The sequence below is a fragment of the Anabrus simplex genome, chromosome 8 (assembly GCF_040414725.1).
Source record: "Anabrus simplex isolate iqAnaSimp1 chromosome 8, ASM4041472v1, whole genome shotgun sequence".
Classification (NCBI taxonomy): domain Eukaryota; kingdom Metazoa; phylum Arthropoda; class Insecta; order Orthoptera; family Tettigoniidae; genus Anabrus; species Anabrus simplex.
In genome coordinates, this window is record NC_090272.1 from 129,268,983 (window position 1) to 129,282,099 (window position 13,117).

The 13,117-nt window shown below is 36.1% G+C and overlaps 1 protein-coding gene across 13 annotated transcripts in view; it reads left to right on the top strand.

The window, feature by feature from the left end:
• Positions 1–13,117, top strand: part of LOC136878885 (broad-complex core protein isoforms 1/2/3/4/5) — a 681,897-nt gene that overhangs the window by 26,732 nt on the left and 642,048 nt on the right. For all 13 annotated transcript variants that reach the window (XM_067152460.2, XM_067152455.2, XM_067152456.2 and 10 more), the window contains exon 2: positions 947–1,138. In XM_067152460.2, coding sequence (XP_067008561.1) covers positions 947–1,138 — 192 coding nt within the window. The remainder of the gene's footprint in view (positions 1–946; positions 1,139–13,117) is intronic.

Sequence of the window (13,117 nt, forward strand, 5' to 3'; positions counted from 1 at the left end):
TTAAATTTCATTTGTGTAGTGTAGACCCATGCGATGTGATATTACCTTGTTTCTAGAAATGATATGCTTGTAGTACTAATTTTTGGTTGAATTTTATTTTGTTTTTAATATCTTTGACATTATATGTTTCTGACACAGTTAAATAAGTTATGTATAAGTTACAATATATCTTTTGTCCATCTCAAGTTAGTGGCCTTTTTTTGTTGTTCATCACTAGAAAGAAAAAAACAAGAAAGAGAAAAAAGGAAACAAAAGAGTACAGCCTTACTGGTACCTCGTATGACATTAACACATCTTCAGTTCCAATTCACAGCACAGGGAAACAATTCCCAGATCTTTCGTGATCGCATTGGTGTGAGTAAACTTCTGTTGTTGCTGAAGGGCTTTGTTCAGATTTGGAGAAATCATTTTGTATTCTGCACATTAGTAGACTATCTAAAACCACATTGTAAATATTTCCTCTGTTACCTAAATCATGTACCTCAAGATATTTTTCTATGGTATACTCTGTTGTTATGGCAACCTATAAGTTGGGAATTAATTCAATTTGATAATGATAATTGTCGTGTGAGTGTGTTTCACGTCACTTTTAAAAATTTTGATAGCTTGATCTCAATCACTTGTTTTTTCTTTTTTGTTTTTTTTCCTTTTGTTTTTGGTATGTCTGGGCATCTGCTCCATTTGGATATTTTAGATTCAAATCCCAGTTAAGAATGTGTTTTATCTCTACCTTATTATCACTTTAGAAAATACCAATTTCAAGTTTTTCTACACTTTACCCAATCTTAGTACAAAGTACATACATGACAATATGAATTTGGTTATCATGTGATCTCAGAGAGTACCTTAAAAAATGCTTAATCAGTGCATGAACACAAATTCCAAAATAATTTTATAACAATTTGAAAATAATTCTTTGTATTCTACATCTGTATTTATATTGCAGATGGTGGATTTGGAAGCAGAACATTTCTCATTGCGGTGGAACAACTTTCACAGCAACATGAGTACAGGCTTTCAGGCTCTGCTGCAAGAAGAAGATATGGTAGATGTAACTTTGGCTGCAAGTGGAGAATTTGTACATGCCCACAAAATTGTTCTCTCTGTATGCAGTCCATATTTTAAGCTCCTCTTCAAGGTATGGTTTATTTATTGTTTATTAAATGAGTGTTTTTCAAAAATCCCTCTGCCCAGCAATTTAATGGGATGTGTTTCTTTTAATAAACATGCTGAGAATTACAGTAGAACTGCATATGAAGCTTACATTAATTAACAGAATTGAAAATTAGAATGTCATCAATTTTAATCATGTTTGGTATCAGATTAAAACTATAAATGCATTAATTTAAAGTGCAGTAATCATTTTTTATCTGGTATCTTGCAGAATGAATAAGAAAAACCATACAAATGAAAACTTCATTCAGATATATAATAAAATCCTCACAGATGCAAACTATTCACTAAATGCTGTTATTCATGGATTGATGGCAATACCGGTACTGGGAAGCAATATATCATTTACACACAAGACTCCTTTATTTTCAGCCAGGGCGTTGAAAAATAACATTCTGACTACATGTAGTTACACCCATTTCTCCTCTTTGGGAGAAAGTTTCTTTGCCAACTCTCTCAAGTTCACAAGGATAGTTCTTGTAGGTCATGTTTAAATAAAATGTTTAAGATTTAATTTCGGCAGTAGGTAACATATGTACCATACCTGACACTGTACTTGTGATATTAAGTAGCCTGCAAATTATAAATCATCAATAGCTTTGCAATGTTATCTCTCAGGGTGTCCACTCTTATGGAAAACAGGGGCAACTGGGAAATGTCAGGGAATTAGATAAATAATGGAAGAACCGGGAAATGTCAGGGAATTCAGAAAAATATCTGGAAATTTGTTCTTCTGCCAGATAAAACAGACATACCGTATTTATCCGTGTAATAGAAGCACATTTTTTCGTTTATATAACATTAATCTAGGGCATGTCTTTTATGCCAGGAATAAATTGTAAAGAAAACTTAATAAATATTAAAAAAACAAATGTGATCTCAAATGTGTAGTAACCGATAGCATTGATAGGTATACGGCTAGCCTGTAGCAAGCAGTAGTGACTATGATTGATCGATCGAATTTTCAGTGTTTTGATCTGCTTACTGTTGAATATTCTGTGTTGTTGGGGAATGGCAAGCTTGATGAATTAGGCCTATATTGCATTCTCAATTTTTCTAATCCCTTAAATACATGGCTTCCACAACAAAATATGCATATAGACAAAATTCCACAAGCCAACGAATGACTGTGTTTGTTTACTATGTAACTACGTGTGTGATAGCTACACCTCGTAAAATGTAAAAACAGACAAAAAACACTGACTGAATGCAGGAAAGTGTGAAATTCAAGTAAACTTAGTACTCACAGCGTTTCATTATAATTTTTGGGTCCACCTTATTCAATAAAAAATTTGTAGCGTAGATGTAATTACAACATATATTTTTCAATCAGTACTAATTTCGATGCCCTGCTGCGTCATCATCAGCTGAATAGAAGTTTAAGTTGACAATCATATAAGTTTATCAACACCAAATTCATGACAGTTTAAAACCATATTAATAACAATGAAACTATTTCAAAAATATAGTGTCTCTAAGTTCATATTTTCAACAAGTCAAAGACTTGAGAGTCTTATGCCACAATCTGATAAAAACATATGCAAACCGGTTTGCTCACTTATAATATAAAGTGTATTTAAAAAAGAACAACAAATTATAAACCTTTTGAGGTCTGCATTGAACTGGGAACGTTGTTCTTGATAACATCTCAAAGGACTTTGTGTTCGTTTCCACCTCGTTAGGATTGCTCCATTAAATGATACAGTTAAAGGGACACTGTAGATTATTGAACTATTTCTACTACAGTACTACGTGAAGTTTTAAGAAGTGCGATAAATTAAGAACATAGTGTTTCAAGACTACTTCTATTTTATAATTTGTTGTTCTTTTTTAAAATCCATTTCATATCATAAGTGAGCAAACCGGTTTGCATATGTTTTTAACAGATTGTGGCATTAGACTCACAAGTCTTTGACTTGTTGAAAATATGAACTTAGAGACAGATAGGTCTTATGGCGACGATGGGACAGGAAAGGCCTAGGAATGGGAAGGAAGCGGCCATGGCCTTAATTAAGGAAAAGCCCCAGAATTTGCGTGGTGTGAAAATGGGAAACCACGGAAAATCATCTTCAGGGCTGCCGACAGTGGGGTCCGAACTCGCTATCTCCCTGATGCAAGCTCACAGCCGCACGCTCCTAACCGCACGGCCAACTCGTCTGGTCAGTATATTTTTAACACAGTTTTCATTGTTATTAATATGGTTTTAAATTGTGATGAATTTGGTGTTGATAAACTTATATGATTGTCAACTTTCCTACAAATTTCAATCCAGTTGATAATGATGCAGTAGGGTGTCAAAACTAGTACTGATTGAAAAATATATGTTGTAATTACATCTATGTAACAAATTTTTATGTATTGAATAAGGTGGACCCAAAATTATAATAAAACGTTGTAATCTTAGTTCAGTGCGAACAAACAATGAAGTTTATTAATTTAAACTTAATACTCATTTGAGTGCTCATTATTATTATTATTATTATTATTATTATTATTATTATTATTATTACCGTGTTTTGGTGGATCAGCAGAGGTGAAAGAAGGTGCGGGCTGGAATGGGTCTAACTAAAAGTCCGAAAGATGAATTTAAAATTTAAATAAAGGTTACATTTTCAACTGATAACAAGATTTAACAATTTTCACTAGGTGAAATAACAAAGAAAAATCAGGTACAATGCAACTTTACAAACGAAAGCACAAGTTAAGGGGTTTTTACAATTCTGGGCTACGAGCCCCAAAGTTTAACAATTTCTGAGCTCTCAGCTCACAACCACAAATTACCAAAGGGCAGAAAACCCCTAATTACATGGAGCATTTGCTCCCACCTCGTAATGTCAAGCCTCCTAGAGGCACCTTTCAAAATGCCAGAAAGAGCTGACCCGCTCTCAATCGTCCAAGCCTATTAAAGGCAATAACAGCTTATTACACTTACCTGCCATCAAGGCACAACTTATAATGGAACAGGGGTACCTCGTACCCAATCTACTGGGCCTTCTTAGGAAGGAAAACAAAACGGGTTAAATTAATGGCCCAAAATACAAGATTGAATGGAGGCGAGTACTTGCACTCCTACATGAAAGCTTGTTAAAACCTAAGTGGCACTAAGCCGATACACAGGGGTTATTCCCACGCTATATAGGTGACTTGTATAAGAAAATTTTAACACATTAGGAAAGATTAGAAAATCAGTTACGAAAACATAGTCACCTCAAGTCGAAATGAAGGGGAACTTGAGAGGGTAAAGCACTCTCTATCCCCGATTTACATTTAAAGTAATAAGAAAATGCTTACATAAGCCGGCACTAAGTTACATTTTTAAACAGGTACGATACTTTGAAAAGGTTTCGAACCTTCCCCGGGGGTTAAACTGCTGACCAAGAAAGAAATAAAGATGTTAAGAGGCCATTACCTTTGCTGAAGAGCTGCTGCTCAAAGGAAGAGGCGCAACCTGCCCCCTGCTATACTTCCATACACTAAGCTAGATGTTGTTGAAGTGGCGAAGAGCCGAGAAAATCAGCAGTTTTTAAACCCTCGTGGAAGATTCGAGACCTTTCATGAATAATAAAGACACACCCACTCGACTTTATTGGGTAGCTAAGAGTTACACATGGAAATTCGAAGAAAATTAATTACAGAAATTACTGATTGGCTAAGTTCAAAACAGGCGGAAAGAAAGCTATATTTTGCCAACCCACAAATGAAAGAACAAAATTTAGTAAAGACCAAAACTTATAAATACAAAATATCTTCAACAAAAGTTCCTTCACTTCGCACCAGGGTGCATGATCATAGTTTTTGGTAGAGACAACTGTGAGAGAATGTCCACACTTCTTGATAATTAGTAAACAAAAATAATTCGAAATTAACACAGTGACATCTTCAGATAAACGGTTGAATTAATTCAGTTTTAAAGTTCAGAGTTTCAGCTGTAGAGGAGTAATTTAAGGCGGAAAATTCAAATGTGCGGCGTATAGGTGTACCAACCGGTACTAATTATTATTGTGGTTCTTATTAAATGCGCTGATGTAGGTAAGCCTTGTGTAACTGTGTAATGCATCGTGACATCGTTATGTCCATGCCATGTTGAGTTTCTAACCCGTCTATCGTGCAAGGGGTTCGGAAGTTTTGAGGCACGACTGGTAGCTTGTAATATCACATGTAATTTTGTGAATACAGAACAGGATTTTAAATAAAGTGATATCACATTGTAAGATGAAAGTTGTTTGTTGGTTTGGAGATTTTGAGTTTGTGAAGTATGTTAATATGTATGTATTGGGTCTTGATCCAACCAATCCCAAGCTGCCATTCATATCGATTTGTATCGGTTGAGTGCAATCTCGAAACCTGGCTGCCAAGTGTATTGTCTACGTCACCATGTGGTTAAGCTACCTCGCTCTGCGTGTGTGGTATAGGTTTAATAGTGTTCAGTGTAGATGTAATTTTATTTACATCCATGTGTTGGTTAGTATATAGTTTGTCTGCGTACCATACCCCAGTATAGTTCATGAAAGACAAGTGGCCAGAATGTCACTCGGAAAAAATTGACACTGTGGTCTCGATCAGCCATCCATAACCTCCTTCCTATGCCAGTCATTAGCCGCAAATAATTTATTTCTTTTATTCTTAATGATAATGTACCTATTCTTGTTTTAGTGTCTGGTATTGTTAGGAAGTGCATACACTATCTTTGAAGGTTTCGTGAATTTGTTTTCACTTGTGATTCCCGTTTGATTTTCTTAGTACTATGACCTTTCATGGGGCACTAACTCAGGGTTCGAAAAATTTATTATTATGATGTGCCTCGGCTGGTGTCAACGAAGATTATGAAATTCCACTCATGGGCGTGCAAGTTCTGCGAGTACCTGTCACAATTTACACCATTTAATTATTGAGCTCTTATCGACGTTTCAAATGTATATCTTACAACTATCTGAACTATTCTAAATCTTAGTTTATAAATAAGAATATTAAGAATTATTATCTTTTGGAAGGATATTCCATTTATTAAAAATCATCTTCCTAACGAATTATTAATTGACAAGTTAATCGGAATAGCAACATGACTGGATGACAAGCAAAAACATCATTCATTTCTTTATCAACCAAATAAAATTAATGGAACATTTATCCTTTGGTATCTGTCCTTTGTTGGCCTAAACTCATGTCTTTCGGTATTTTATTATTTTCGTAATTCATCGCGCCGTTTAAAAAATCTGACTAACAACTTGAGTATTCCGATAGCCTGCATTCAACATCGTGATATCTCTGTTAACAGCATGACCATAAATAATTTTAAGATAAATTATGGCCCATCTCAAAATTATATAAATCAGGTTGTAAAACAGAAGACTGCATACCCTGGAATCCTGTGATTGCTGCATGTGGATGAATAAATGTCTAAGTATCAACATCATTAAGAAATAATACATGATTTAGAATTACAATGATTCCACAGCATCTGGCATTGTCCATGGCCTATAATGTCTACATTCCTAGTACAAAATGCAACTGGAAACAACTACTCAGTAGGAAAATTACTGAACTATGCATTACATTAGATGACACTAAGATACTTCCAATCACAACACAGTTCACAGTAATGTTTGCAGACACTGAATTAGCTTCGAAAGTTCAACTGCAGAGAACGAAAGTTGCATATACAATCACTCATGGTTTGGCTCCCTATTTTCATAAACAAGTTCTTGAGATGTGTAGTAAGTGCACACATTTCACCATTGGTTCGCACGAGTCACTGAGTAAAGTTTCTCAGATGAGCCAAATGGATCTTTTAGTTCGTTGTTTCAATCCTGATGCTAATGAGGTATGCACTTCTCGCTTCTTGGCCACTCTTCCTCCTCAGATTTGTTAAATGTTGTTTTGCGAGCACTGCAAGGACTCAATAAAAAAAAAAAACTTAACTAATTTCAATGGATGGACCAAATGTTAATAAAACATTCCTTCAGGATATCAGTCATTTATTAAATGATGATCCAGATGGATCCTATTTTGATGTACATCGGATCTTATGGCTTGCATACTGTGCACAATTCATATAAAATGGCAGTAAAAGAAACCTAGTGGAATATTGCAGAGTTTCACCATGTTCTTCGCTTCTTGTTTTGCTATGTTCCCGTAAGACGTGCTGATTATACACATTATTCAGGTTCAAACGTACTTCCTTTGAAATATTATCCTATAAGATGGCTTGAAAATTTGAGTCATTGAACGTTCTATAGATATTCTACCTAATGTTGACAAATATGTGGAAGGAACAGAGACAAGAAAATCCCAAACTGTAACAGCTTCAAAATAGTATCGACTTCATTTAAAGATAAGCTTCTTAAGGCCAAGTTGTCATTCTTGTTATTACTTGTTGGAGATTTGGAACCATTCCTAAAACTGTTTCGGACAGATCTTCCATTTGCACCACTCCTGTATTGCAACAATGAAAAATGTCATGACAAGGTTTGTTAAATCTGAGTCACTGCAGTCTTCAGAAAATGTCCTCAAAATTAATTTAGACAGTAAAGAAAATCTTCTGCATGCATGTAAAATTGACATAGATTATGCTACTAGAACAGCACTCCGTGGCAATCCTGGATTAAACGATAGAGATATATTAGTGTTTCACACAAATTGTCTGAGAGGAATGGTAGCTTTGTGTAAGAAGTTACTGGAATGGTCACTGCTGGCATTATAAACTGACTAAAAAAATTTCTAGTTTCGCTCCAAGTGTAGCCAAGCAACCTCTAAGCAGCAAACGGCCAAGGATAGCTTTAAATGCCTTTGTTGAAAACAAATGATCTCAGGTAATGAAGCCGATCATATACAAAGCAAGTTCACTTCTATTTGTGAGAATTATACTTTCAAAGAAGTAGTGAATTCTTTGTCTTCAAAAGACGAGAAGTTAGATCACTTTTGGCTTCGACTCTTTTACCGACAATAAGGACACATTGTCTTTACACAAATATGAACATGACGGATAAAGCTACTTTGCCTGATCATATTTGAGATGATAAAAATGCATGACCACTGCTATAAAATATATGTGCCATGAAAACTAACAATTAGACCTTCTTACATGACGAGCATTTCATAATTTGAATTTGCAATAGGCTCGATTCACTGTAGATCGGAAGATTCTTTGTCTCTTGCATCACTAGAATATCTCCTAAATTACTTACAAATTCGTCACACTCCATGTCTAAAACACTTCTCACACGCAGTCTCTTTGTACTCGGATAGTAACACGACCAGTGGTGAATATTTCTTTTTGTGTAATGTAAACACCTGAAAAAGACACACCTGCGAACTCGTTTGTTAGTTTTGCGTTGCAGTAAAACCTTGTTAATTCACAGTCGTAGGGATGCAAAAATTTGACTTTGAATTACATGATTTCGAATTAACAGCCAACTCGTTATTCAGAAATGCCAACCCCTGTTGCGTCACTGCGTATTCTAAGACCCGTTACTGCATGCAATTAACAATGATTCACACTTTAAACCTTTCAAATGCCATGGAAAAACTATTTCCAAAATGTATCCAACAAGGTGCATTTATAGAATTAAAATAATGCACTTGGATAACTCACTGGCAAACATAATCTCACGCAACGAAAGAAAAAAAGAAAAGGTATAATTCAACGACGAGGAGAGAAATGTATGCTGGCTCCTCTGTGCAAGTGTTTTATTTATTAGATTACTCTACTTGTATGCATTTTAGATGCCTTGTACTTGCACGGAAAGTACCCGATGCCCTTAAAACATCGTGGCTTATCAAGCATTCCTATGTCGAGGGGAGGAAGTAGGAAGTCTCTCGCTTCCATCTGCATTGTAACACAGGACAGTGCATCTTTCCTTATACCAGCTATAACGATTTGCCGCCATGGCACTTCTCGTAATTCAGAAATGCCAACCCTTGCCATATCACGAAGTATTTTAAGACCCATTAGGCCTAATGCACGCAGTAAAAATGGCGTGTGGCTTTTAGTGCCTGGAGTGTTCGAGGACATGTTCGGCTCGCCAGGTGCAGGTCTTTTGAATTTACTTCCGTAGGCGACCTGCGCGTCGTGATGAGGATGAAATGATGATGAAGAAAACGCATACACCCAGCCCCCGTGCCAGCGAAATTAACCAATGATGGTTAAAATTTCCGACCCTGCCGGGAATCAATCCTGGGACTCCTGTGGCCAAAGGCCAGCACGCTAACCATTTAGCCATGGAGCCAGACATGCACGCAGTCACCTTGCTTCACAGTTTAAGCCTTTCAAATAACATGAAAAAAAAAAACTATTTCCAAAATGTATCCAACAAGGTGCATTTACATTATTCAAATAAAGCACGTGGATAAATTACTAGCAAACATAACCTCATGCAACAAAATAAAAAACAAGGTTCAAAGACGAGAACAAATTTTGCTGGCTCCTGTGTGCAAGAACCTAATTTTTTGAATTACTGCACAGTTTGCATTTTTAGATGCCTTGCACTTGCACAGAAACATCGTGGCTTATCAAACTTTCCTATGACGAGGGGAGGAAGTCTTTCACTTCCGTTTGCATTGTAACACAGTACAGTGACCCCATTTGCTTTAAAACCATAAATCCGTTTGATCTCAAAAAAAAAAAAAGATGCAGTGTCATCGGCATTGACAATATTGTTCGGTGCGTACGAATTGATTATAATTATGAGCCATGCTTTTTTTGCCAACTGTCGACATCACCATGTTCACGGATTCTGCTTCTCTGCACAACTGCCTGTCTGCTACATGATATTGTGGCATTCCTTGAAACACTGGATACAAACGAATTATGATTTCACTCAAATTTAGTAACTATGAAACACACTGTAGACACACCAAAGCGAGTGAAAGTGCAGAACGTGTCTTCCTGAACATTCCGGAAGACACGTTCTATCGTGATGCCAAGAAAATTCAAATTTAAATTACTCTGTAAAATAGGCTGCTATTTTTTAAAATGCAAAGGCAGTTTAGAATTAAAAGTCTGAACTGTTTTTTGTTTAAATATGACATATGGGGCAGTTTTCTTCCATCTGCGGTTACATAAAGGGTAACTGTACACCCAACATCAAAAACTACGTGACCCAGGAGTGTGTTGACAACCTTGATGCAAATAAAACCCCCACCTAAATTTCGTGCCTCAAATTTTTCAAAAAATAAGCAGGGATTACTCGTGTAGATACGGTATTCTTCTTTGGGCTACAAGGGATTCTTGTAGCATGTTCTCTACTATAATTTCTTTTTAACAGACAAACCACATTCAAGTCTAGCATATCTATGGAACAATATTAGTATCATTTTCAGAAATGAAGTTTACTGTACATAAATAATAGACAATTCACCTCAACATTGCAATACACTTAATTTTTTTACACATGCCTCATATTAATTTAACGGGACAAGCATGTACATTTCTAACTACAAAACATGATATTTAAATTAGACAGACCTGTAACTGCGTCGTGGGCATGGCGTTATCTTGACCTCATTTTTTACGCCAGCAATCTCGTATTTAGCCCCTCATAATTGCAGAGCACATTCTTCTCTTAAACATTACTTATAATTACACAGATTCTGAACTTCACTTGATTCAACACACGTAAATAATAAATTATTCTAAACACATATAACAGTGAAAACCGCTTCACTTCTTGCCGAGAACTCAACTCTCACAGTTTGTGGAAATCTCCAACTTCCCCTTTGCCAGATGTTTTTAAAGATATGACTGACAGTGAAACCCGAAGCTTATCTCTACCAGTCTACAAACAATACCTTTACCTGTTGCAAAAACATACACCGCCCGTAGTAATTCACGAAAGCTATCTATTAATTCGCTGTTTCCATTTGAGAAGTTCATGACCCCTTTAATAATTCAACAAAATAATGATAATCTTTACTGATCATGATAGATGTGGTAACTACACTGTATCAATAGCTAATTTAGTCTTCATTCACCATTTACCGCTTAGTAAAAATATTCTCCCTCGAGCCAATTGACTTTAGAAATTTTACAAGTTCATTCTAGCCCACTTGAAGCCCTCTTCTTGATATTGTCCGACGCAGGTTCGCGCACTCGGACCACGGAATAGTAAGTGAAGCTGCTGTTTGAGGAGGCTGTATTTAAAGCCTTTCTGGAGACGCTTTGTTTGGCTTGATGTATTGTAGTGCAATCATACTATTTGATTACCACTGGACTGATTTCTTTGAAACTCGCCCCAAAAATTCCACCTAATTTTTCAGTCATGATGGTGTTATTTGCTGATTTATCCCGTTACTTTAATGGGCGTAATTAATTAATTTTGTGCATTAGGTTTGCCGCACATTTTTAATGCATATCCTTGACATGTTTTTCCCTCATGGCCAACATAAATGCCAACTACTCTCCAGGCCTAATTAAGTACATTTCCACCCTGTGGACTTAAGCTTCATCAAATATTTCCTAAAATACTTAATTGCTTATTTCTTTGTTAATGGTAGTGCCGAAATCTCTCGCAGTGAGGATTATTATCTAGAATTTCATTAATTACCTGAGGTCTGCCGAAATGTTCCGACCTTGTTCTTTTTTTTTTTTTTTTTGTGGCTTTTGAATTGTCACGCCACGTAACTTGAGATGAGCTTGCAATAAAGAATACGGTTGCACTCGTAGTTGCATCTTGTAGTTGCAATATTTTGCAAGGTATAATTATGGGTTCAGTACGAAGAAGTAATAAGCAAAACACAATTTGTGTTCTGAAATGGACTAGTTGCTAGAGATGATCTTTTCTCATGCACGTGCTTGTCTAGTATTACTTGGAAATGAACAAGGGCGTCTATACATGTTTCATAGACTACAAAAAGACAGTTGATAAATTCTAGTATGGGAAGATGATGTAAATTTTGCAGAACATCGAACTGGACACCAGAGACATACAAATCATTGATAACTTGTATTGGGGCCAGAAAACAACAGTCGTGATTGAGGCAAGCCAATATAAATGGTCTGTTATTGGACCATTGGAAGAAACTGATGTCTGTTGCAGTGTTCTTCAAGACTGTGTATTATCACCTCTACTCTTCACTGTTCAACATTTACTCAGAGACTATCCTCGCAGATGAAATTATTCATCAACTACAGCATACATTAAAGCTCTGTTCGGTTCACACCTACGTCGTTCCAAGGTTACTGTATGGAATGGAAGGATGGGCACTACTTAGGCTCTCTGCAAGAGACTAATGCCTATTGCTCACGGTAAAATGTTCCGTAAAATTTGTTGTACAAATAATTTTATAAAAATTTGGTGAAAACAAGTTGTGTTGCTCACGGTAAAATTATTTTATAAAATCCGTGGAAGCATCAGGATGGCCATCTATGTACTCACTTCTGAACTAAGAAGTGTATGTGCTGCCATCTATCGATAAACTTTTAAACCAAGAATCAGCTGTTCAACTTACAGTGTGTTTGAGAGTATGGCTCCAACAAACAAAGCAAAACTTGCTGCTTTAGCTGCAATTATATGTTGTACAGTGGTTAAAAGGAAGAAAGGAAATGCTGGACTCGGGATTGGATCAAGAGAAGAGAGGAAGCTAGAGGATTGCTGTCCTTGGTCGAAAATTAGTTGAGGTTAGAAGACCAGCATTCATATAGGAATTCGGCGATTGTATTTTTTGCCTCTCTTCTTGCATTTCTGTTGTGGTAAAGTGGTGTTTTAACCTCGTACAAATATGGATATTTCTGGTATTCGTCCAGTAAAACACTAACAGCTTCCTTAGTCCACCCGGGTCTTGCCATTTTAGAAAGAAGTGTTTGTTTACAATCGAGCTTCACAATCTTCTCACAACGTAGTGCCAACATCATCGTGATGTCAGCTTCACTGATTGGTTCGTTTCGTAAAATTAATTTTACGGAATAGAACATGTCCTATTTTATGAAAAGTTGTATCAAAGGTTTTAT